Source organism: Apteryx mantelli, chromosome 12 (assembly GCF_036417845.1).
Source record: "Apteryx mantelli isolate bAptMan1 chromosome 12, bAptMan1.hap1, whole genome shotgun sequence".
In the NCBI taxonomy this organism is placed as follows: Eukaryota; Metazoa; Chordata; class Aves; order Apterygiformes; family Apterygidae; genus Apteryx; species Apteryx mantelli.
In genome coordinates this window covers 10,046,013-10,073,282 of record NC_089989.1, presented here as the reverse complement: position 1 = coordinate 10,073,282, position 27,270 = coordinate 10,046,013, and the positions used below count along the sequence as shown (strand labels likewise).

At 35.9% G+C, this 27,270-nt stretch overlaps 1 protein-coding gene across 10 annotated transcripts in view; it reads left to right on the top strand.

The window, feature by feature from the left end:
- The window catches only part of ATP2B2 (ATPase plasma membrane Ca2+ transporting 2), a 276,349-nt gene that overhangs the window by 230,470 nt on the left and 18,609 nt on the right, over window positions 1-27,270 (top strand). For 8 of the 10 annotated variants that reach the window (XM_067303868.1, XM_067303867.1, XM_013945288.2 and 5 more), the window contains exons 16-21: window positions 5,637-5,743; window positions 6,516-6,707; window positions 14,923-15,136; window positions 18,545-18,756; window positions 21,762-21,869; window positions 25,227-25,409. In XM_067303868.1, coding sequence (XP_067159969.1) covers window positions 5,637-5,743; window positions 6,516-6,707; window positions 14,923-15,136; window positions 18,545-18,756; window positions 21,762-21,869; window positions 25,227-25,409 — 1,016 coding nt within the window. Of the gene's footprint in view, window positions 1-5,636; window positions 5,744-6,515; window positions 6,708-14,922; window positions 15,137-18,544; window positions 18,757-21,761; window positions 21,870-25,226; window positions 25,410-26,944; window positions 27,256-27,270 lie in introns of those variants that run through there. The other 2 variants (XM_067303871.1, XM_067303873.1) reach the window with 2 other exon arrangements.

Genomic DNA, 27,270 nt, shown 5'->3' with positions numbered 1-27,270 from the left:
TCCTTTGGATTTCTGGATGTATTTTTAGAATCTGGTTTTGTCCTATAAAAACTGCACCGTACAAACCATGTTTTCTTACCACACCATCTGCAGATGCAATGCTCCTGTAAAAGAGGGATGTGTTTGCAGTGTTCTTTATATAGCTGTATTTAAATCTGTAACCCACACTTCTTGTTGGCTTGATATCTTATTCTGTTGACCTTGAAGCTTATACTTAAAAGCCAGTTTATTAAACTAGAAAATTTATGATCAAGGATAGCATCGTTTCTGGCCTTGAAAAGATGTTTTCAGACAGTTGCCTACTTAAAAAATAATTCAGATTAAGGTAAGAAATAGTTTCTGGCTTTATCCTTTTGGGGTGACAAAGCTGTATTGATATGACTCCACATGTGACTGATTACAACAGCCTTTGAGTTGGATGGAATTTTTGAAAATGCTTAAATGACTTTAGAGCAAAAGTTCCACTTGAAGTTTGAAGCCCGGCAACAATTCCCATGCTCATTGGTGTACCTTTGGGATTGGGCCCAGCCTATGAGCAGAGCTCTGGAAGCATGGCTCATTCAGGAGAAATGAGGAATCTTATAGCTCTGGCATAGTTAATGGGAGGGGGCAGCTGGAGGCGTGCAGCTGTTACTCATTCAGGACCCTGTAAGTTCCTGCAGGTGCTATTTAGGCAACAAAGTTATTAGCTCCACAGCTCAGAATTAAAACAGCACAAAGTTAGCTGAAGTCTCTTCACTTTCTCCTGGGCAACCTGCTCTAGGTGATCCTGTTTGAACAGGGGGGTTGGACTAGACGATCTCCAGAGGTCCCTTCCAACCTCAGCCATTCTGTGATTCCCTAATGCATGCAAAATATTATCTTATGGCTCACATAGGACATGACTTGTAAAGCCCAATATAGATTATTTGCTTCAGAAACACACAACAATTTGTGTTTCATAAAATGGATTAAATAAGTCCCTTGGGAGTACTCATTTGAATCATGCAGGATTTTCCCTTAAGAGGAAAATATAAACAACGCCAGGCTAAATGAAATCAGTAAATAGCTGAAGAGAAATAAGCAACAAATTATTGATGTTTTATAGCTTGTGCACTTTGATAATCCAAAAAATATTTACTACTACTGAATGACTTATGTAACTAGTACCTTATGTAACTAGTACCATTAAAGTTTTAGAGATGCAACAAGGTCAAATGATAGAGCAATTAAGTATCTAATGAAGTTCAAGAACAAGTCTGTGGAAATTATAATGGAATTTTTTGGCTTGTAATACTCCAAGGACCATTAAAAGTTAAAATAAACTATTTAAATGTTCACTAGTTTTGGTCCTGTTGTTAAAATGTTATGTGTTTCTCAGACACTTGAGGGATCAAGAGGATTTTCTCTTCTTTGATGTATTCTCTATCTGCTCTAGGGCAAAAACACACATCACAAAATAACCTTTTTTAATTTTTAGTGACATACAGCTGCTGGAGAGAATATTTTTTCTCCTTAACATAGCACAATCCCACCCAGCAAAAGGATCATTTTTATTTTGCATTTTTGTTTTCAGTACTGTTAAGGGACTAGAGAAAGGCACTGTTCAGCATTCCAGGTTGGGCAGATAGTGTTCTCTCAAATATTTATGGCTTTGAAGTAGATGTAGATTTTTTTTTAAATTGTCAAAATGGTTTATCATCAACACAAAGTGTTTCAGTGAAACTAAAATGTTTCACTACCAATTCTTCCAAGTCTTCCAATTCTTCCCTAAAGTGGTGAATGTAAAAATAGTTTAAAGGCAGCAGGATTCTGTGTTTGAATCTAGAGTTCTATATTCTGTAAATACCATAGGTCTTGACAGTCTGTTTTAAGTCTTCACTTTGTGGAAGACCCTGATGCTTTCAAGGTTCCCCTATTATGTTTCAGGCTTATAATACAAAGCACATTGATAGTGCATATTCAGTATGGAAATCCATGCATTTTAGCCATATTTTTCTCCAGTGTATTCTAATATCATGAACTCTGTGGAACACTATTTGCTTAACAATTACCAATTCTGTCTGTAATGTTATATGTAAAGTTTTTACATTAACCTCTAAAGATCTATTCCTGCACATACTTAAGCCTGTAACTAAATTTAATTTAATTTCTCTCTTTCAGACAGATATCTCAAGTTCCTGTTAGACTATCAAGGAGATTAAAAATTTAGGATGTGTTAAAAACTAATCTGAACAGATCATGCATATGAAAATGTATTACTGTATCTGTCTATGATCAGTTTGTCAAAGAAAGATAAATATGTGTAAATATACAGGATCATCAACTATCCTGCATCAATAACACCTGAACTGATGAAGATTACATCTTTGAGTGTTTTACTGTGGCTAAGTTTTCCCCATCTGCCTCTGTTTTGCATTAATCAGTAGACAAGGAAGAGACATCTAAACCAGGATTTTTTTTTCTCCCCTAAACCGACAGTTTCTTACTGACATGACTCTAAGGGTGGCTGTGCAAGTAAGAGTTGTTAAAATAAAGTGGTATTTATTCTGCAATAAAGTGAACCCTGAGGCTGCATTTGATGTTTTTGATCTGAGCGATGGGTGTAGAGAGTTTCCTTGTAAAAGAAATGGAAGACACACTGTTGATTAATATTCTTTACAATGTTATCCAGAATGGATTTGATTTAACGCTTGCTTGGTGTTAGGTGGGAGGTATATGATGTATTTTCCTTTTAGTTGTGCGTGCAATGCTGGTATCTTTTATAGCAGGTTGTGCATGTAGTGCCCCTCTTGATAGCTATACACAGTTGTTTAAAAAAAAAAAAAAAAAAGGATCTTCACTCATAAGAAGCAAGTTGCCTTACTCTGAAAAACTGATGCCTTATAAAAGGCACACTACTTCTCCCCTAATTTCTGCACCATCAGCGCAATCTGTGTGTGGAACATACCATAGTTTTATGCTCTAGGTGTATTTCTGCAGCTGTTGAACAAAATTATTTTTGGCAGAGAAAAATTGTTGCCAGAAAGCTTAAGATGAGGCAACAGAGCAGTGAAATAGTGAAGGCTGTTTGCTTTGGGAAGAAGTTTTGCTGTGTTTCAGGAATTCCCTTGCTGTACTTTGCAGACCTGTTTTATTAAAATACTGTGTATAAGCATTCAACTGAAATAAAGAAGTGTATCTTGAAGAATTGTCCCGGCACTTAGACATGATTAATTAATACTGAATTTTCTTTTTAGTTGTTGTGAAGGAGTGGAAAGGCCAGTGAATGGTAAAAAACTGGGCATCCTCTCCATTGGCAGTCTGTCAGGTCATAGCCTTATTCAAATGCTTCACTGATCTCTGAAGCAGTTGTTCTCCATAGCTCAAGACTACGGAGAGACAACCTTTCCTAGGCGTGACTGTTTTTCTCTCCTTACACTTTTTATAAAATATATACACACATATTACTCAGTACTGAAAAAAATTCTTGAGAGGAAACCTTATCTCAACTATTAACAGAAAGATATCAAAAAAAGAAAGAAAAGTAAAAGGAAACATGGGTAGGAAAGGGGAAATTGCTGGAAAGAAGACAACCATTCAGAAATGTGAGGAAGCAGGGAGGAGGAGGAGGAGGAGGATGAATAGCTATGGTGAATCCTCTGAATCCCAAATAATGCTGTTCCATTTTAGAAATGTGACTAACAAACAAATGAAAGTTCCTCAAAGATCTTCTCTCTTCCTGTGAATAGCGCTTACGTCCATGCAGGCACATCTGTTCCATGTACTTGACCTAGTTCTAATGGCACCAGCAGTGTTCAATTAGCGGGAGATGTGTGGCTGGGCTGCTGCTGGTACGAGAGAGCATTTCATCTCTGCCTTTCCACAACTGTCAATTTTATGCAGCTCTCTGCTCTGGAGGGTGTTTTGCTTATCACAGCTGCCCAGTTTGCTTTTATGGATAAAAATGACAACTAAACCTTGTAAATGACTGCTAAACCTTATAAATGGCTCGGCAGCATCCAGCAATTGACTGATGCACAGCAGTTGGGTAATGTGATCACTGGCACGAGGCCGCTATTTATACCTTTTAGGAGGTCATTTGCTCAGGCCTCCTGACCTTCCTCTGGGCTGTGCTCCCACTTGGGATCCAGTTGGGAGAGGTTCAAAGCAAACGTGAAGTGCGGGAAGTGGGACTGATTTTTTAAACTCCTGCTCTTTACCTGTTTGGAGCTGTTAATAGCATGATGCATCGCAGTTTTAAGTTATTTCTGCAGAAGCTTAGAGTACTAATTTAACATCAAAGGATGTGTTAACAACAAGAAATGAAGACAAATATAAATACTTTAAACAGTAGTGCAGCTGATGTTCCTGCTTGTTCAGTAATAGCAAAGGCAAATCACCCCAACAAACTGAAAACTCTGAATATAAGACCTTATCAGAATAATATGCTATTTATGAGAGTTCATGCTGCCAATGGAAAGTGGTGTTTTTTTTTTCCTGATTTTCATAAGACTGAAAAAATACAAGTCATTTACTGCCTCTGTACTGCTTTGCAATCTTCTGGGTACCTGATAAGCCTGAACTTTGCCAAAAGGCAGCTTTTGCTCTCTAATCTGCAATTTCCTATTCCTACTTAGTTATCTGATATATGAGTTATTTTTTCCGGAGTAGAAGGAGAGCTTTTCACACTGGGTAGGTTTTGATAATTGTTTTTGAGAGGATACAGCTTTGTGAAAAATTTGTTGGGGGGAAAAAAATGACAAGCTTCTTTTGCTAAGTTGCTAATACGGAGAGTTGTTCTTGTATCTTGCACAGAAATCCTGTGTTCCTATACGCAGTTGACAAATAGACTGACATGGAAATAAAATATGAGTGGAGAATAGTTTCTATCCAATTAAAATACAGAGCTTCTTCTGTGACCTTAGAAATGCTATTTAATCTTTACTTTCCCCATCTCCATAAGTGGAAAATACTTTCCTTTGTGCTAGTTGGGTGAAATTTGATTCATTAAGTGTTTAAAGTGTATTAATTTTGAGATCCTTTGATGAAAGGAACTAGAAATATTTTATTATGTCTGTTGTATTAAAATGTGTGACTACAGAATTTAAAGGATATATCTTCTTAATCATGTTTGGCAGAGCTGGACACGTCTCTGTTAAAATGCTAATTTGGCTCCAGCTAAATAAAATTCATCAGTGCCATTTGTTATCTTTAGGTTAAACTGATTCCTGGAAGACATCCCAGTGAAGCAGATATTACAGTTAAGACAGTTTAGGAAAGCTTTAAGCATGAACTTAAGTCTTCAGCAAAATATTTCTGTTGAAGTTTAATCAGAGAGCTGGGCTGAAATGGGTTTTCTTGGACACATAATTTTAAATAGTAGAAATCTTCAAGAACTTCATGAGATGATCCCATTCCCTTTGAAATCTGTGCAAGTTTTGTTGATGTTTTAATGTTGCAGGATTAAACCTTTTCATAGAAATTCTAGTAGTGATGTCTAGTAGTGTATTGTAGTGATGACACTGCTTATTTTCCTTAAGAATAAACTCTATTAATGTCTGTAGGACTTATGCTGGGTATATTACACAGACCCTGCTACTTTTTAGAAGGAGGGTTTATCTTGCTGATTATTTTATATGTATGTACGTATACACACACATATACATTTTTTGCAGGTATTATTGACAGCACGCAGGTGGAACAGAGGCAGGTTGTAGCTGTGACTGGTGATGGAACCAATGATGGACCAGCACTTAAAAAAGCTGATGTTGGCTTTGCAATGGTATAATCTTAAAGATATTTATTGCTGTTTATGTCATTATAAACTTGCCATATCTTTATAAGCTTGCCATAACAGAGTTTTTTTCATTCATGAAATGTTGAGAAAATTATTTACTCGTTCAGTGAAGCAATAAATTGGAGGGTGCGGGTTATGTTACTTCAGAATCCTTTAATTTACAGTGATAAATTCAGAGGTCTTGTTTTGATATTTTTTCAATATTTTATCTAAGGTAATTTCTGAATATATGCAGAATCCTATGCCAGTTCAGAAAAATGAACTCAGTGTTCTTCACAACAGTTGAGTACTATTTTGATTTGGTAAAATCCATCTCTATATGTAAAGATGTTATCTTCTCAACATATTCTGGCTCCAAAGACATATTAATAAGCTGTAATATATATTGAGATATGTAATTCTAATTTGTGTTAGCAATTCTGTACATGTATTTAAATAAATAAGATCTCAACAATAAAAGTAGCTTAAGCAGAAATTCGGTAGTCAGTAAACTGATAATTTAAAGCACTCTATCTCTTCATATGAATTCCACTACTTTCCATCAACTCCCTTTTCCACCTCCTCATTAATTTTCAAAATAGTCCCAATTTACCAATTACCAGCAAATACAAAATGCAGAATATGCTCAGCAGTCACTGTTACTGTACTGGGGAGTCTTTGTGTAACTGTGGTCTTCGAATGAGTATGCAGAAATCTGTGTTCTACTTGTCTTTGTACTTTCCAGTAGGTGATTTTATTCGCAATTAATTTTTTCCAGGGTATTGCTGGTACAGATGTTGCAAAGGAAGCCTCAGATATTATCCTAACAGATGACAATTTCAGTAGCATTGTGAAGGCTGTAATGTGGGGCCGTAATGTCTATGACAGTATCTCCAAGTTCCTGCAGTTCCAGCTCACTGTGAACATTGTGGCTGTGATTGTGGCTTTCACTGGAGCATGCATTACCCAGGTAAGGTTAACCTCAGGCATTGCTTGAAACAAGGCGGCAAATCCTCTCAGGCTACATTTTCTTTTAAGTGAAGCAGGTTTACATTTAATTCTTACGTTGTACAGCAGAAAGCATGCTTTCTGAAGTTTTTCTGAAAATTACAAGTGTATTTAGGATCAAGCTGATAAATGTGAAATAGCTGTTGACAAAAGGGAGTGTACTAATGCATGTTCTCCTGGAAGTAAGCTGCTTTTAGGAGCAGCAGTGCCTCCATACAGCTCCCTGTTTTTGATTATGTATCATGGTCATGACTGAGCCTGGCATGATAGGACAGAAAATGCCAGGGAGTGGAAGACAGAAGAGGTTAGATGTCTTTGCCTTTTCCCTTCAGAATATTTCACTATTAAATGCATCTTTCTTGATAGTTTATGGAACAAGATTGTTATTTTCAAGACAGAAGGACTGACACACAAAAGTAATACTAACAGGGAAGCTTTTAGACTGATGATAAGGCAATTATTTTGTTGCTTTAAGGCAAGTGCTTTTAATTTTAGGGCAAATAACAAAATGATCAAATGACACATAGAGTTGGACTTCAATCTTTTTCTCCCTCTAGATTAATGTCTGTTGAAGTCCTGGTGTGCATGTAACATATCTAGGTCTTTTACAGAAGCATACATGAAAGCAAACCACAATTGCTTCCTTCATATTACTACTTTTTGATTAATAAAATTAAGTTCTCTTTGATTCAGCAAGAAAACAGAGTGCATTTAGTGCAGCATGAGGTTTTTGTCCTTCCTTAGAAAATAGCAAAACATGCTGGTTTTAGTACTGTCATCTGCCAACCCTAAAATAATGTATATTTCAAGAGAAGCCTCAGGTGCTGTTACAAAATACCTCTTTTGACTGCGGCACACACTGTGGGAAAGCTGATGCTTGCCTGTGTTGTGCATCGTACAGATGCAGGTAGCTGTTCCAGCAGGTAAATTCCATCCCATGCACACCTGAGCAAACCAATGAATAAGTCATTAGCTGTGCTCCAGGGTAAACTTACATTGCAATCATGGAATTGCTACTGGAAACCAGAAACCCAGGTACCTTTACAAAACCATGACGTCAAGTTTCTCCCAAGTCTTGACTGACATTTAGAGGCTTCGTCTGTGCTGAGTGTGAAAAGTCTGCAAGCCCTCAGCTTCTGTTAGCACCCTCACAAGAGCTGGATGAACACAGCCGTGATCATCTAGCTCCTCTGGGTTAAGCAAGCATGAGACCAGAGCTCTGACAGACTCACAGAGATCAGAAATGGCCTTTTATAAAGCAAGTGGAAGTGATCTTGACCAAGCAAAGTAACTACTGTACTCTGTGCAAAGGAAGCACTGAAACCTCAGTTCACTTGTTTTGCAAGAAGTAAAGAATTGCCTGTGAGCTGCTAAGTGCTTGTGCCCTTCCACGCTGCTCCCAGCTTTTGATTATGCCCTACTGTCATAACAGAGCCTGTGCTCAAGAGACAGAGTAATGGATGCTGAGACAGAGGTTGGATAACTTTGCCTCTTCCCTTGGGAAATATTTCCAAGCACACTGAGAAAATGTTTAGCTATGAGTGATTGTTGCTGTTAACAAGGAGTATGTGAGTAATGACTAAAAGTCTGGAAGGTAAATCCTTCTGGATTTTATCAATGGTAAAAAACAATATAGAAAAAAGTGTTAATAACAACATGGTAAGGATACCATAAGTGGAACTGAGATGACCACTTCCTTTTAAACCTTCATTTTATGGACATTCAGTCACTACCTATTAACATTTCTTTTAAGGTGAAAATTTTTTCTGGTTAGTGTTCAGTGATTTTTCAATTGCTTTGTGTAAGAAAGAAAGGGAATATATTCTGTTTGTCAACTAACAAATTTCATTTCTATTCTTGAAGAGCTTAAGCATTATTAAGTCAGTGCAAAGACTATTTTAAAACAAGTCTAAGTGGTTGTAAAGTGCATGTTCAGTGCAAGCATGTTCCCTTTTCTAATTCTGGACCTTTTTTATCCTTCTTTGAATCATTCCATTGCCTTCAGAAAGGATTTGGATCAGGCCCAATGTGTGTGCATTGCTCCAATGGTCTGTAAGGAAGACCAGCGCGAGTCCGTTGTTGCTGTTAATAGGCTTTTTAGTGTACACCTCCTAGGGTTTCTGTATTTCCACCCAAATAGATTCTTATGCAATTCCTTAACTCAGCATTAAAACCACAAATCCAAAGGAAGAGTTCTGAAAGGATCTAAAATTAGAACCGTAGCAAAAAAGCAGCAGCTGATTTCCATTGTAGTCCTGTTTACTGTCAACTGCCTGAATGCTGATAATCTCAAGCAGTTCTCCTTTCTATCTCATTCAGCAAAGATCTTGCCTTAAGAATGAACATTATTATGTTAGGCTTTGACTTAAAGGTTCTAGCCAGTGAAAGGGCATTATGTTTGGCTTATAAACTTTACTAAAAATTACACTTGGGAACATACTGTACCCTCCGGTTGCTATAAAAATAGCTCTAGAACAAAATGCATGAATGTCCTGAAAAATCTGGGGTGCAACAGGCTGGGTGCACACAAATAGATATAATAGTCTGCAAAACTGTACACAGATCTTAAATTGTAATTTTGACTGAAACATTTAAGTTCTTAATAAATAAATGGAGCTAAAATCCATAGTTTCCAAAAGGCAACACAGCTTTCTGTGACCTTGAAAATGAATATAAAGAAGGTTTGCACTTGACTGAACTTTACTTTGCTTTTACATAGTCAATTTAGCTTTTTTTGACACATAGAACATAATTTTATTCTACAGTTAATACTCAGGTTAATGTTATAACAGGGTACCCTTTTTGTGATATTTCATCATATCTAGAGTGAGAAAACTTCTAATTAGGTTGTAGCATTTCTTTCATGTTGCCTAATGTCAGCTCTCTCAAAAAATTTGTCCTGGAATTCAGAACTTGCATACAGGGATGCTTTGAACATGAAACTTCATTTATACTTAATGATTCCCTTTTTGGTGTTTCTTCTGTTTGAGCTTGAAGGTACAGAGACAATAAAATCTTTGTTTTGGCTAATTTTTCTAATACTTGGCTTGTGGTCTGCAACTAAATAAACTTAATCTTATTCAGTCTTGATCCTGCAGTTGCATCTCTGTATGTCTAAATGTGTGTATATGGTCATATCACTACAGGAGTCCTAGTGAAATCATTGCAGCTCTATATTAATGAAAGTGTCCAACTGTGTGAGTACTATTAGTGAAATGAGACCTCCAAGGAGCACACAGAGAATGCATTGCCAAGTAGGAGTTATTTCTTCTTGCTCCACAGTACCTTAGATATGCCATGGAGAGACTTAAGAGAAATACTAGGTAGGGCCTGTGACCACTAGTGATCATTGTAAGTGACTGCTTTTTTTTCTCAAATACATAAATAAAATCAGTGTCCTTGCCAAGTTCCACTTCAGGAACTGTTGTTTAGCTTAATTCTTTCAAAGTTAATCAAACAACTTTTCATTTATCTATCTAATGCCTAGTTCAGCAAGGTGCTGTTGGCAGAGAAAATATCTACCACATTTCTATTTTGTCCTGGTTTGCCAGTGCAAACTCCACTACGTGTACAGAGTGTATATGACCCTGCCATGCACTCTAGTATTATGTAGGGATTATAAAGGTCTAGCAGTGGGCCATGACAGAATTTATTATGCAGAAGACTAAATGGGAGCACTGCAGTCAATTTTTTGCTATCCTCTGCCATGGATCCCAACAAGAAGTCATGCTAGTATGAGAGAAGTCATGTTCAAAGTGGCATAGGAATTACAGAATTCATGCCATGTGTTGGCAGCCTCGGGGAGGCTGCTGCCAAAACTAAGCTGCCCCTCTGAGGGATCTAGCTTATGTTGTTTCCTTTTTCAGCTTATAGCAGCTCAATCTACAAAAATTCCGACTTTTTGACTAATAATGAACTTTTGCATTGTGGCTCTATGATTATATGAAGCACTTTGAGATCTAGGTCATAGGAGAAAACCAAGCTCAAAGAAGATGCTGATCAGCAGCTGAATCAGGTTCGCTCAGCCTGTGGCTGCACAGGTGCTCTTAATTGTGCATCCAGTGCAGGCACCACACTCACTAACAACATCATGGCAATTATTTCTGCTGGTCCCATGTCCGTGTGGTTTGCATGATACAGTGCAGCTGAGCTTATTAACCTTACCCTTTACTGATTAACCTTACCTTTTAAATAACCTAATTAATTTACCTCTTGCTTCCCTTTCTGTATATTGTCCAATGCATGTTTTTAAAATGGTCAGGGTGTGGTGATCTTGGCCAGTTTGGCATATAATTGTTCTTTCTATTTAGCAAGCATTACTTCAGGTTAAATCAACTGATTTCTCTTTCCAGTGGATTAACGAGCTACAGATTTTTTTTATATTCTGACTTCATTTGCTGGATAACATGTGGTTGCAGAGTCCTTGATTCATTCAGTAAGAGTTCTTTTTTGGAGCTCTGCCTACAATTATTGTGAATTTTGTACCTTCAATGAGTCAGTGCTCCACATCTTCAAGCATCCTATGGAATTCCATGCATTCCTCACAAGACCAGAAAGTTCACCCCATTTCCTTTCCCCGACATATATACAGTGCCAAGAAAATACTGCGTCATTATATTTGCAGCTGTTAAAAAAAATACCAGGGTATGTACAAAATAAGCTTTTAAAAACATACAGTTCAGGCAAATGGAAACAGTTTTTTACTGGACCTATAAAGCTAGCAGGTTTATTTCCGTGCCAAATCTCAAATCTCTATCTCCAGCTGTTGAAGCAATATAGCTATTCAAAAAGGCTGCACTAAAGTAAGAGAAAACAAAGCCCATTTTTTAACATTTTATATTCAAATTATTATTCTTGTACTTAGAGAAATACTTAATGTTTTAACAGTGACTCTATAGAACATTATGTTTGGAAAATTAAATGTTAATTAAAAAGCACTCTAACAATGAACTACTGCATGAATCACTTATTGTTTCTACAGACCTTGCTCAAAAAAATGAGGATGATGTATACTTCCATGTGTAAGGCAGTAATTTACATGGTTATAACTTTTTACTATAGAACTGTATTTGGCAAATCCTAAAAAAAATAGCACTGGCAAATTTGAAAAAGTGATAATATAAAATCAAAGCATTTATTGTTCAGCTGTGTTTCTTAAAGACTGAGAGGCATGGAAGCAGAATCAAGGATGCCACTTCTGGTCAATTTGTAGGCAGTGTGATTTAGCAGCAGCTAAGTGAGGATTGAAATTTTTTGCGTAAATGTATATAAAGTTAACCTACTAGAAGTGCTTATTTTTGTGAATCTGTGTGTGTGTTCTTTGACAAATGAGAGTGAAGAGATAAGGGTAGAAGCACCTTTATATTCCCTTACAGCTTGTCAACTAAATCAAAAGTAACAAGCTCTAAAATTTGTGAGGCTCTGTATGTCACAAAGGATTTGTAGTTTATTTCCAGCCTTTGGTGATTTGTACTTTTACGTGTTTCCAAGATGAAGTGTAACATCACTTGATTTAAGGGACATTTTCCTTTTATCTTTAGGCCAATGCCAACCTATTCCAAGGTCAAGTGGAAAAGGATTTGACAAATAACTGGTGATTTTAGGTGGCTTGCGGTTTGAACAGCTTTCATCTGCAAAGTTTGTCAGAAAGTGAATGAAGTATTCTTTGGCTATTCAGTTAGTGGCCAAAGTGCAGTGAAAAGAGCACTGAATTTGCATCTCAGTTGCGCAGCATAAGTGACTAAAATCTGTAATGGAAGGCTAAGCTCCTTAGCTGATAGGTATTTTCCTCAGTTTCCACCAACTAATCAGAAATCAGATAGAGTTGCAGTGGAAATTTCATTCCACTGCCTGCCCAGACTAATGTGTATTTAATGTTTTGGCTTCAGCTTAGAATGAGCTTTCACACTTGACTGAACAGTGTAGCACTGCCAATAATAGATAATTATTAGAGGCACCATAGCCACCCAAGGTGATTGGCAGTGTGAAATGGTGAGAACATGCTGTTGCCAAAACTGCCAATTACAGTTGTGTGATTTAGAGACTGAGAGAATTTACAGATTTAAAGACTGAGAGAATCTGACTTCTCATTATGTTAGGAATATGTCAGGCTCTGATAGACACCTGAATATAAGCATAACAGACAAATTCGTTTTATTGACATGGAAGTCAGCACATGAAACAGCAAATTCTGCTTCTATAACATCTCAACGTAGAGAATGTTTCTGAAAAAAACTTATTAACCAGGCAGGTAAAACAAGGCAAATTCTTCAATAGAAAACATGCTTTCCTTATCTCTATATATTGTGTCCAGCTCTCTTGTTCTCTGAGTCCTGTCAACAAACTGCTTTTAGTACAAGTGCCCTCCTTGTTTGAGCTATCAGTATTAAAAAAAATTAATAAGATCTCAAATTTGTGACAAAGTTTGTCGTGATTGCTTATGGTTTACTTTTTAGGCATCTCTAAAATACACCTGTTTCCTTTTTCTGCAACTGCATATCAAATGAGTGAACTAAACTCTCCCAATAACCCTAGGTAATGCAACCCATGACCAAGAGGTCTAGAATCTATTAAGGCTAATCATCCCCTCTTCCCTGGTGTATGCAACCTGTAAGACTTAGAAATAGTAGGTTGCTTTTCGCATTCCCCTTGAGTAAGTAAAAAATGAACTTTTTAAAATCAAATGTATCAAAATATCTGTGAATCTAAGTTTTTTTAAAAATATTTTTGAAAGGAAAAAAAAACCTTATCTCGAGGGAGAGTTAAAATATAAACGAAATCCACCAAACGACTTACCCTTGTTCTCTATGCTTTCTTTGGATACTGAATGGATATCAGCCCTCATTATTTGAACTTATATAAAAAATGCAATGTTTCATTTTGATTGGACTTGATTTGGCTTGTATACTGTCCCATATACTTCTTTGCTTCACTACTGCACCATGATAAAATACACTGCATAAAAAGAGTGCTCTGAACTTCAAACTTTCACATTGTAGATTAACTCCCTTCTATTACAAATTTTGTCAGAATGGTATCTTATTACTTAACAGATTTCTGTTTTCCTAATAAAATGTTTTTTTTGAAACAGAAAGCAGATCTCACTGATGCAGCCTATTTTATATTTAGACTAAAGGCACAGGAAGTTGTGAATTACAAAAGAACCTACTTCATTTTTTCTGATATGGCTCTCAGAAGTGATGCAGTGATGTATTACAGCTGCCCCAAAGAATTACGGACAGAGATCATTAGCCAAACCCTTCTAGTAGTCATCAGCATTTTCTCCTGAAATCTGTATGTTTGCTTTATTTATTTAATTTTGTTTTGTTCTAAACAGCATCTAAAGTACTTTGTAATATGACCATAGACTGTTTCCTTCTTGAATTAAGTGAGGAAAGAGCTCCTTCTAGTGGTTGGTGATCTGGTTCAGATAGAAATACTTAATCCTGACAAGTAGTAAAGTTTTGTTTTTCCATCCAGTGAACATTTTTTGTTCCATAGTTTCAAATATGCTTTCCTGCAATTCAGTAAATGGTTCAATATTTTCTTACTTTTGAGGCTTTGATATATTTTAATGAGCTTCTGAATAATTTTTAATGCAAATACCTGGCTTTTTTTTTCCTCACAGATATTTTAAAAGGTCTTATTTAAGACGTGTACTAAAAATGTCTTAGTAATTATTCCATCATTTTTGAATAATTTCAAGTTGTTTTAAATAAACAGGTAAGTAAATTATAATGAAGTGAAACCTGACTTTTTACATTGTTAGTATAATTTTTCTTCCAGAAAAGAAAAAATACATTCGTATTATTTAGTTACCTAAATCTAGCTGAAAATTTAAGCATGACACACAAAATAACAAAGCATTTTATAAAATGAATTTTAAAGTGGTTAATGTTATGTTTTGTAAGATTTGTGTGATTGTAAATATTCCTGATTGAAAAGACTGGAGCAAAATCATTTATCTTTGCCCAGAAAGAGGGGCATTTTGTATTTCTTGTGTATTTCTTGCATAAGAAATACAAGAAGGATGATACTGGGACTGAGCAAAGGTCCATGTATTTCAGTATCCTGTCTCCAATGTGCTTGCAGTCACGCAGTAAGATGAAAACACAATAAATGAATTGACAACATTTATCTTTCTAGGATATAGGTAACTTTCTAATGTGTCTCCACAGGACTCTCCTCTAAAAGCCGTGCAGATGTTGTGGGTCAATCTAATTATGGACACCTTTGCCTCGCTCGCTCTGGCCACCGAGCCCCCGACAGAAGCCCTGTTGCTCCGAAAGCCATACGGCCGGAACAAACCCCTTATATCGCGCACCATGATGAAGAACATCCTGGGCCATGCTGTTTATCAGCTTACTCTCATATTCACACTTCTTTTTGTTGGTAAGAAAGTTTGTTAGGCTTGCTGCTTAGTTTAGAAGCAGCTTGATCTTGAAGCCTCACATGTAAAAATGCATTAAATGTAGCTGCTTAATGCACATATTAAGCCTGTTGCAGTTGAACAGCTAGCAGTACAGTGGGATCAGAAACATTAGGGGAAACTTAACAGACCCAACAGAGGGTCAATAGAAAGAAGGGGATAATTTACTCACTTTTCATATGTTCTTTGCGCTGGGAAGGGCCTCTGTGCAGTTTTTTTGCCTCCTAAGCAAAATCTAGGTTTGGGCTTTGGCAGTATTTCTAAAGACATAACATAAAAGGTTATATTTTAATCAGAGTATCTGAGTCCTGCTCCTTCTATGCTGAAATTTCATTTTGGGACTTGTCATCTTTAGCAACAAATAAAACAAAACCAACAAAAATCAAAATCCATTTTACCACTGCCTGGAGATGCTCTAATCAGGGAGCAAAATGTTTGCTATAGTCTATCAAGAAATAATATGGAACTTAAGTAATATAGACAAGCAATTAATCAGTACTACATGATACAAATAAGATTCTTTGAGATTTAATACTTAGAACGGGTATTAAATGAAAACAAGTATCTAATTATTTTCACCCTATTACTTCTGGGCTCTTATTCAGGCCTTGCTAGCAACAGATGCTTTTTATAGGTTGTATCTGGGAGAGGGGAGGGAAGGAGGAGGAATGTTTCTTATTGCAGGGAAGAGTAGGGGATAATAATAGATTGCTGTTGTTCCATGATAATGAGGGAATTTGCTTAAATGGCTGATAATTTTATCAACTGGGTATTGTGTTCTTGACAATGCCATTGCTGTTAAACTGCATGTGTTTTCTTTCAGATTTCTTTTTATCAGCTATATACAGACTTCCATATAAGCTGTAAACATAAATTTGTGGTTGTAAAAATCTTAGGAGGTTTTTGATCTCATTTGTGAAAATCTTGCTCCACCTTAGTAACAAGTAGGAGCTTATTTAGGATGCTCAGAGGAAGTGATGGCCTCTTCATACTGGAGCTATTCAAACCGAGAGACTTGCCAAGTTTTGGAGAGAGATGATCTCTAATATCATGTTAGGCTTAAAGTGTATTTTGAGAACTTCTTGCCAGCCTAATAAAATTATCATTTTCAGATCCTCTAAAACAAGCACAGAAGCTCTTGATAATTCATGTCATATGAGTCTTGGAGCAAAAAATTCTCTGAACTTTATGGGAGTTCTAATGGCTTCTGATGAGTACTAGGGTTTAAAATACTTTATGCTGAGCCCAGACAAAAAGAAAGCCAGGCCTTTTCCCTCATTCTAATTACTTCTGTGTGTCTCTGGAAACCCCATGCAGTACTTTGAAGGTCGCAGCCCACCCAGTTTCCTGATAAGCCTAGAAAATAGTCTTATCCTTTCTAAACTTTAAGGGGCTCAGTTTCATCTGTTGGAGATAGAAGAAAATAAAATGCTTTTCCTCATTATCAATTATGTGACTGAAGTAAATTCTTGGGGAGAAGAAGACAAATCCTTTTTCTTTTTCCCAGTGACCTCTAAGCAGTTAGGTGATATTCTAAACTCAGTTTTTCAATAACTGAATTCCAAATTAATAAGAACTGTTTCTATTTTGATCAACTACTACTGCACAGGTTTCTGCAGAGACTAGCACCTCAAGTTCATGTTTCCTTTCTTCCCTATTTTTTCTGTGATGTGGCAATAAATATTTTACCTACGTGTTTGAAAATACCGACCTCTGACACCTTTGGGACATCAGGGGCCTGCGAAACTGAGAAGTCATGGTCTGTTTCTGTCAAACTGTACAGTAAAAAATCTCAACCTCAGCTCCAGATCTAGGCCTAGCAAACTTAAAGCTGATCTATTTCTGTAATGACTTTTGGAATATGTTCAGAAATAAAAATTAGATGTGGCCTTAACCACTGTTGCTGCATGATAGCAGCATGTTCTGTTTTACCAATTAAGCGATGTAAAGCAATGGTAAGAGATGTAAGTATAGGTATTCTAACTGAGGAAAGTATCATCTGTGTATTTGTGTGTATGTGTGTATGTATACTGAATACAAACTGAATGAAAGCAAAGAGATGTAATGATTCTGTGTGTGTATATATATATAAAAAATCATTGCATTTATTTGCTTTCATTCAAATTTTCCTTTATTGTTTGTATGTATGGAAGGGAATGTTTTCCAATAGTTTCTTAGTATGTATAATCTCTGTAATGTATAATATAATATATACAAACTATTGTTTGTAGATGTATATTCTGCTTAAAAATCTCTGCTCTCTCACAGCTCAACTTTTCTGGCTTCACATTGTGTTAATGATATATTTGTGATATTATAAGCTTCTTTCTGTCAAAAGACTATAAACCAAATTCTCCCACTGGAGCCATACTTTTTATTCCCCCTGACTTGAACATGAACTTCTCAAACATTCCAAGGCAAAAAACCATGAATGGTAACTTAGCTGATGGAATTATGACCTTACAAGGTTCAAGAGAAAACCTGAGGAAATCTTTCTTCTTTTTTCAGAAATTCGGATTATAATACTAGTGGGATATCAGAAAAACGTTTTTTTTTTTTTTAATTAAAAACACACTGCTCATGTAAATGAGTGGTACTTCCATAGCTGCCTTTACTTTTATTTTGTTTCTTTTGTTACTTACTCTTTCATATGAATGCCCCAGCCTTATTTTAAGACAATGACTCTTTTGATAATAGTGTGTTATCTGTAAACTTTGTGAATAAGAAAAGAGGTCCAGCTGGTGCAGGTATCTTTTCAAATCTTATCACATTTTTACAGTTAGCCATCATGGGATGTATTATACTTTTTTATTGGTAAGCTCTAAAAGTGATAGTCAATGTAGCAAAATAGACAGTGATTCATGGTGGTGTGCTTTCAAAGCAGACTAATAGGATGATCAAAAACAAATCTAAAACCAGGAGTGTCTGTGTTTTTATCATTTAATGTGCTTGAATGGTTGTCAAGAGTTCTGACATACTGGATTAGTTAATGGGTAAAAAACTATTGAAGAATGGTTGCTTCTAACTTCTGTAGAAAATCACAAACATACTGTCAAGAGGTCTCTAACTCTTGGTACATCAGAAAGAATAGACTCCTTAGAATAGTTACTACTCAGAGGAAAAGTACCATTGAAGACTATTTGAGCAAATATACTGAGTTATTAGATAAAAGTCATCCTTTGAGAAGCTTCTCACTCATGAAGCTGAGATGTCTTTTGCTCACTACAGTTTAGAATTTAGCCTATATTAAAGTAAGTGCAGAAAGAAAGCTGGTAAAGCAGAGCAAAGGGGCAGCAACTAGCTAAGGCAAACAAGGGTAATATAAATTCAATTTATTGTAGTGGAAACCTTTGTTTTTGTTTTATATCTAGGTGAGAAAATGTTTAAGATTGACAGTGGAAGGAATGCACCACTCCACTCTCCTCCTTCAGAGCACTACACCATTATCTTCAACACCTTCGTCATGATGCAGCTTTTCAATGAAATCAACGCACGCAAAATCCATGGCGAGAGAAATGTCTTTGATGGCATCTTCAGAAATCCTATTTTTTGCACTATTGTACTGGGTACATTTGCTATTCAGGTAATAATTTGTGCAAGAATTAGTAACTATTCAACAGAAATTTGTCTTAGGATTTTTTTTTCTGTTTATGCTTTTTGGCAATCAGAATGCTGTAGGAGACACAATTAATAGCAAAACATCTGGTTTCACATATTTGCTTAATCAATACATGGGTTAATAATGGAAAATTTTATGTAAGCATACTAACATAGCATAAATTTTGACAATTATCACTAGGTAAAATCTTGAATTGATCTGAAGATACATAATAATAACAGCGATCATGATTTGTTGATATTGTAACTATCTTTTTAGAAGACATTATTAATATTATATCAACCAACAGCAACAAAACAGTTGACGTTTCTTTACTACTATATGAATAGCCTGTAAATAGCTAACGCTAATCCATTCTTCTGAGGTTAAAGGCCATCACCAAAGGTTACTTGATGTACTTCGTAGTACTACTTCTTGGTAGTAATTCTTTACATACACGTCACAAATTTGTTGCCCAGTGATTTGTGAATATAATTACAGAAATGCACATTTTTCCCAAATAATTCTAATTTTTCTTCCATAAAAACTCTAATCCCTCCTTTTAGTCCTGTATCCATTCATTTGCCTGCATCTACCCTATATTTAGCACCACTTGGCAATACCTTTCAGAAGTCTACTGCAGCCCTCATAGTTGTTGAGAGTTGAACTATCTCTAAGTTGACATTATTGATCAATTCTGGAATGGGACCCCTAACACAGGAGGAGTAAGGAGGATAGAGCTATCTGAATCTGAGTCACAGTGGTTCAAAAACAGAAAAGGGAATCACTCAATAAACTAAGTGTGAGAGAAAGGACACCAATGATGTCAAACAGCTAGTTCAAGAATGGATGGGTTTACTAACAGGAACCAGAATGCCTCTAGCAGATCATCTCTGAATTTTTTTTATCATGGGAAGTGTTTGGGGATTTTTTTTCCAGTTCTAGGCATGACAGTACTCAGCTATCTGGCTGAAGAAAAAGTGCCATCCAGCTGCTAGTCGTAATTCTGAATCAGCTGCTGATTTTACCCACTCCTCCTACCCCTGCTTTCCTAGTAGCTAAAGTATTAATTTCAGTTCATAATCCAAATGACTAGGCTTGCAGCCTGCCAGTGAGTCAAAAAGGAAATTGTAGGATAAAAGTGGTTAGTCTGTGACTCCTATTTGTTTTTCAGTGTCTTTTTTAAAGCCAGATCATTTTTCTTGGGAGAATAAAAGGTTATTCTATTAATTTTTCCACTTTGTTTATTACATTGTGGAAATACAACTTTGCATAATGTTGCTTGCTGAAGCATCTCAGAATGGTATCTACTATTTTGGCTATGTGTTATGGTAGCTGGTTGTGTAAGCCAAGCATGTTATTCCAAAGAAAGGTGATTACCTGTGGGAGTTTGGCATATGTAGATGGATGTGTGAGTTTATGAAAGTGTTGGAGGCAAGTACAGTCTTATTTTATTTCACGTTTAAAACTTGTTTAGGGCCCTGTCTTTTAACTACACTTTCTGTGAAGTACAGACTAACTGGCTTTGGTATTTGATCTCTTGAGTGCAATAGCTCCAATTAACCATCCTCCCCCAACTCCCTCCCTCATCCCCCAAGAAGTAAAAGCTAGCAGCAAAGTGGCCAAATTTTCAAAGTAAAAAGGAGGAGCCTATTAAAATACATGCTTGATACGGATCAGAAAATGCTTCTGCGAGAGCTTCAGCAGCTTGATAAATAAAAGGATAGTTAATGCTCCTCTCCTCAGACAAACAGTATCTTTCTCTTATTTTTCAACCCCTTCTCTATTTTCAGAATAAAAAAGATTTTTACAGTGGAGGAAGATGGATTAAAATATATCTTATCTAGCATTTGTAAATCTCCCAATGTGGAGTTGTAATATCTTTCTTTTAATCTTTCTTAACAGTATATTGAGATTTTTGGTTGGTCTCCTTTTTCTTTACTGTCTCCAATCATTTTTCCACCTCCTATGCATTCCCCCCTTTGTCACCTTTCTTCTTATATTTGAACTTCACATAGAGTAAGTCTGTGTTCATAGCTTGTGTTTGTTTACTCACAGAGGAAGGCAACCATTTTATGTATTAGTGTCATTTCATGATTTAGACTGGACAATTATTTTTAACTTTCATTTTGCAGCCTTTAACTATTTAAATCTCTGGCCTGTGATTTCAGGTTGCTGGTTCTGCAGCAGCAATACTAATAAAAAATACCAATAAAATCTGATTTTCAGTTAACAAAACCAGCTCAATCTAACCAGGCTTAAAAAATTGTCTGTATGTATTGGTTATCCTTTCTGCAAGGTACAAATAAGTGCTTTTGGTGTGTGTTTTTTCCATCCTCTTTCTCCAACAGGACTAAATTTTGGCAATCTATTCAGGATAACACAGATAACATAAGTGTGCAATGGACATTCCAAAATAAACTATGTCAAGCTCAGTAAATCCCTTAGCTGAGGATACTCAGATGCTGGGAAAGTATTTCGGGGCAGTCTTATTTTCTTTCTTCCTGGGCATTCATATGTGACTGCTGTTAGATATGAGGCTAAGGAAGCCTTAGTCTGAACTAGTATGGCTATTTTCTACATAAAATGAAATAATACTCAATTTTGACCTTTAATTCAGAGTGCATAAGTTTGTGTGTTTTATTTTCAGTGACTGAGCTTCTGTGGTTTTCACTGGATGGGCTCCAAAAATGTACTTCTGGTAGACTTCTGTTAACCTGCCTTAGTACCACTTAGTGTCAACTGACAGATCTGGAACATAAGATTGTATTCTGTATCCTGGCTTTGGGTGATCTTTACATTCGGTCCACTAAACCATAGATTAGTAGGTTAATATGCTTGACTATTCTGGTAAAGTTGGAATCAAACAGGCAGAGCTGTAATGTGTAGAAAGAGAGAGTAAATTTCAAGTAAAATAATCACTGTAAGGTTTGGTTTTTTTCCTCCTTAGACAAAATATTTACCTCCCTCATCTCTGCTTTTCTTTGTAGATAGTAATTGTCCAGTTTGGAGGAAAACCATTTAGCTGTTCTCCCCTGCAGCTTGACCAATGGATGTGGTGTGTATTTATTGGATTAGGAGAACTTGTTTGGGGTCAGGTAAGCATTATTCAGGAATGTGCAGATTTCTTCTATTTTTACAAAATGATCAAAGATCTGATTTTGCAAACAGTCACACACAAATAATGTTCGTAATCTTAGTATATTGTTGTTTCCTTGATCTCTCAAAATGTCATATTTGGCACACATTGAAATAAAGGTAGTTCTCTAAGTACTTCAACAACGGATAGCAGCAAAGATAATTTATCCCATTGTTCCTTTTGATTTTTGTTAATATTCATATCTTTTCTTTCTCTAAGGAGGGCATGCTATCACCAAGGTTGTCCTGAGTTAGGCTTATGTGTGAAAGACGTTTGATTCATAGCCTAGTCCTCTAGTCACAAAAAAAGACATATAGTAAGGGCAAATGCACTACAAACTTTCCTGCAACAGAGAACCCAATGTGACATGTGTATGTTCTGCCACAGCGAATTTTTGAAAGTGAAAACAAGTTCCATTTCTAAGTCCACCCGCTCATTTCCTTGCTGAATCTGCCAGTCTTCTCAATTCACGATAGCCTTGTTACTGACATAGGACTAACTAAGAAATATTGTGATCTCCTGTGCGTTTAATATACACCTGAGTGTATACTAAATCTTGATTCTGATCTCCCATCCATCTATTTCTATGTGCCAAGGATGGAAGAGGGGATGAAAGAAAAATCCTTTTTTCCTAGAATAGATACAAAAAGGTGCAGTTTAATCCAGGTGCCATTTGTAAATTCTGCTAAAACCTTTGTCACCATTAGCTAATATAAAATTAAATATAGATGGAAAAGAAAGTACTTATAAGAAAAATAAGTTCCATAATTAGTTGTCTGGAAGTAACATGACAGATATGACTTGAAGGATTGTTAAAACACTACATTACCCTTCAATGTCCAAACACCTATTACAAAAGTAATAATAATGTTTTTCATCTGTAAATGCATTTTAATGGTTTTAAGTTGATACTACCTGACACAGTAAAACAAATCTGAAGTAATATTTTGCTTTTCAGGGGCAAACATACATAGGGACCAACTAGTTTGCCACTATGAAGAGATAGGCAAGAAATTTTCAATTGCAATTGGAATATTGAAATGATTCCAAAAGAATTATAATGAATAGAGGCTAGCTTTCAAAACTGTTTTTTTTTCCTCTTATGAAAAAAATTAACTGGGAAACCCTTCTGGACAGTTGGGCTACAGATTTTTTTTCAGAAATAAGCTCTGTGTGATGACAACTTTTATGTACATGCTGCTGAAAACCACCACTGTTAAATTGTGTTAATGTAGTTATTACCCCAAGACAGGATTTTGAGTTATGGCAGTTGCTGGGGAAAACCTAAAGTCAGTTTGATAGCTGACTTCTAAAATCAGCTAGGTCCTTCTAAAGTATTTTAAGTTACATTCCCTACATTATTCATCACTTTTGAAAACCATGGTCTTAATTTGATAGTTTTCTTGAGAATAACATTTAATTTTTTCATCTACATCCAGTCTATTGAGTCTACCATTAACTGAAATGGGTAGGTGTCTGCAGATATGGGGAGGAAAAAAAAAACAAAACCCAACACCTAAACACCCTAAGAAAAGAATCAGGGCAGAATCTGTCAGCCTGGCTGAGAGAGGTCCTGAATAAGAGGTATGTGCCATCATGCAGAATCACTATCAAATGTGGTATTGCTTGTTTCTGTACATACTGTCTTGCAAGCACATCATCCAGATCAGTTTCATAAGATACAATACAAACAATTTTAAGTAGACTCTTTCTGTAGAGTGTTGGTATTTTAATTTTTTGAAAGCTGGAAAGCTGAAGCAGTTCCAGTAGGTATTTCAAAGACTAGCACTTACCCTTTTCTTTTTTCTCCTGTTCTGTCTTTGCTGACATCACATCAATCTCATTAATTTTCCAAATTCACGTCATGTTTTAAAACACAAGTGTGAGCTTTAAAAACGTTTCTCAGCAGTGTAGAAATTGGAAAAATTCTTCTTCTTCTTTTTTTTTTTTTAACTTAAAAGCTTCTATACAGTCCGTCTACTTAGCTGGAGTGGCTTTGATACTCTGATTTTCAGGATTACTTAGCTTAGCCTTTGCTGCGGATTATGTGGGCTGGACAATGTCACATGCCAGAGGGCTGCAGAAATGAACACCAAGACTTAGGGTTTCACATGAAAGAAGATGGACCCAGAAGGTGGATCGCAAAGAAATCATTATCGCAAAGTTGACAATAACTTCATCCAGCAGATAGCAACCTTTCCTCAGTTTCAAATGTCCCATAGTAGTAATTTCATATCTGCAAAAAAGCCTTCCTGTTTCAGCTGGCTCCATTTTTCATGCACTTGGGCTTCAGAGATGTGATCACTTAACTGCTGAAACAAGAACAAAATTACAGCACTTTTATGCTAAATGGGTCTAATAGTTAACTCTGTAGATTTTTTTTAAGCATTCAAAATGTTTAGCTTTCCAGGTAACATGTCTTGTTTAAATAGCCAAGGGCTCGTATTTTTATTCAAGCTGACAAAATCAGAACAAAGAGAAAATGACTGCCCAAGAAGGCAACACTGAAATGTATTTAAAATAATTGTGTTATAACACAGTTTAATTATAGTATTTGTAAATTTTTAAGATTATTAGCCATCTTCTGTATTAATTACTTCCAAGTAATTAATTTTGGCAGCCAGAAAGAATATGGAAAAGAACTGAGTTACCCAGAATATATCAATAGTAGGGGCACAGAGCAAGTGACAGACCTACAAAAAGCCCAACAGGGAGATGTTCAAACCCCAAGCCCCAGAAGCCTCGTTTATGTTAAATGCTGGAAAGAGCATTCTGATTTGCTGAATCAAAGGAAAGCTGAATACACGAACCAACACAGTGTTAGGCGATTTATAAGGATGAGAGGCAACTAATTTTCAGCTCACATAAACAGATACTTGACTGTTATCAATCATTAGGAATCCCCAAACCCTAGATGCAGATGTATCAATCCTGCTTTAGTTTAGTTTTTAGTTTAGTTTAGTTTTAGTTTAGTTTAAGCTTCCTTTAAATAATTACATTCACAACCCTTTAGTTTTTGAGGAAGGATGACATTTCTTTCCAGACTGAAACTAGCTCCACAGCTGTGTATTATCAAAGCGGTTTAATAATGCAAGTAATGCTGACTATTTACATAGTAAGAACTCTGTAAAGTGCCTTGGGCTAAAATAGAGTTGGATAAATATAAAGCACCGTTATGAATACGCTTAGCTTAGCTTTCCAGAAAGATTACAAGTCTCACTAAAATATCAGGGCTTTTTTGTAATTAGCAGATTGTTATAGTATTGTTATTGAATGAGGCTTATGCTTTCAGCATTTTTTATAATATAATTTTCAGGTCATTGCAACCATCCCAACAAGTAGGCTAAAGTTTTTAAAGGAGGCAGGGCGGCTCACTGAAAAAGAGGAAGTCCCGGAAGAAGAGCTCAATGAAGATGTTGAAGAAATCGATCATGCAGAGAGAGAACTTCGACGTGGACAAATCCTCTGGTTCAGAGGGCTCAACAGAATCCAAACCCAGGTATGCTAAAGTAAAGGCCCACAAAGTCTAGAAAAAAATATACTTAATCTTTGATCAAGGCAAGATAATGTCACAAGGAAAGCCACAGACAGAGTCTGTGTGGGGGAAATATGGTACTTGTTAATTGCTTTACTATTTACGCATGAGGAACCTATGACATAATAAAATGGGTGAACTTAAAAAAAGAAAAAAGTATGCATGTATGGCATGAGAGATAAAGTGAAAATGTTATAAAATGAAAATATGCAAAAAATGGGAATACTTTTGTTTTGCACACCATTGTGAATGGACATCCATTTTTCTACTTCAGGGATGACAACTGATAAAAGGGAGCCACTTGAAAAACGTTAGCTGTCACAATGACTAGCAAAATGTTATGAACTCTTTTTAAAACATACCATTGTATTTTGTCAAAGATACATTGTTGCTTCCACTTCTGCAATAACAGAATAGCTTAAATTACTGGGCCACACCTTAAGTGTAAGGTACCATTTGATTAAAAAAAAATCTTTTCTGTTCTGTCTCCATACGTATATCATGATTGGAAGGAATTTATTGTCTTTCCTATAAGGTCACGAAAAATGTGGTCCTGGGTTTATTTTTAGTAGTAAGGGCCTAAGCATCCATTAAATACTGAAATGTATTTGTTGGCTGCTACGGATGATCTGTTACAAATGCCTTCTTTTCTTTATAACTTCTTCTAAATACAAAAATCCATGGCATTTTTGAAGGAAAATGAAAGGATCCAGATGAATGATATATATGAATGGAATCATTGTGCTAAATTTTATATATTTTAGACTATTCAGTAAAATTTGTCCTGTAGTGTTAAAAATGAACTATTTTGAATTATTTTGCCTTTTTCAGTTGCAGTGAAGTAGCATGTTTTATAGCACATTAGTCTTTATAATTTCAAGTATTTGTGCCAGCTTGCAGAAGACAGCAGCTTTAAAAGCCAGATATGTACTCCCCCGATATCAGATGGTTCTGTGAATGTTTTACATGCTGCTTACAGGAAAAAGAAGTGAATAATTAGAAAACTCTCCCCTTCTCTTTAAAGAATCCTTTAAAAACATTTTATCTCACAAGATTTTTTGTTTGAGATTTTTGGCTTAATTTGAGATATATAGTACTTTCTCCCCTTTTCCATCACAAATTAATACATTTTTTTTCTGGAGAAAGAGATACAGGCATTCATTTTAGAAAAAAAGGGAGAAAGCAGCAGAAGCTAGGGCAGTTAGCTCTCTTTAGTGCACCATAGCAGAGAAAGAAGGAAAAAAGGTGGAAACTGCTGTTAGAGATATTAAGGCTTTGGGTGTATTCCCAAGGTTCTTAGGTAAGTAATTAAATACAGATTTTCAGCTTTGGGGTTTTGTGTCTTGAATCTATTGAGTCAGGAGCACTCATCAGTAGAGAAAATTCAAAATGTCACAGTTCCTCCCACCATAAAGGTGACAAACAGGTGCCCAGGTAATGGTTATCATTATGGAGAGATGACACCTAAATGTGCATTCTTTTCTTCCTCGTGGCTGTAGGAGCAGTGTTGTCTGTTGGCATTTCTGTCAGGATGTCTTTCTGGTTGTGGTGAGTGTAAACAACTACAAGAACAAAAAAGCAAATTACAGCCTTTCAGTTCTTTTTCTAGTCTCAGAGGTAGCTTTTAGTTCTTCTATATATCTTTGTCCACTTAATTCACAGATAAATTATTATTCTTTTATACTATTTAAAACAAAATAAACATTAATTATGTTTCTTTGCTAACATTCATCTCCTTAGTTTCCTTTCTGCTCTTAGTTGTAGAAATATCTCTGGTAGGATATATTGTTTCCTTTCTTGCCAAGAGGCCTCTGTGATTTTTTTT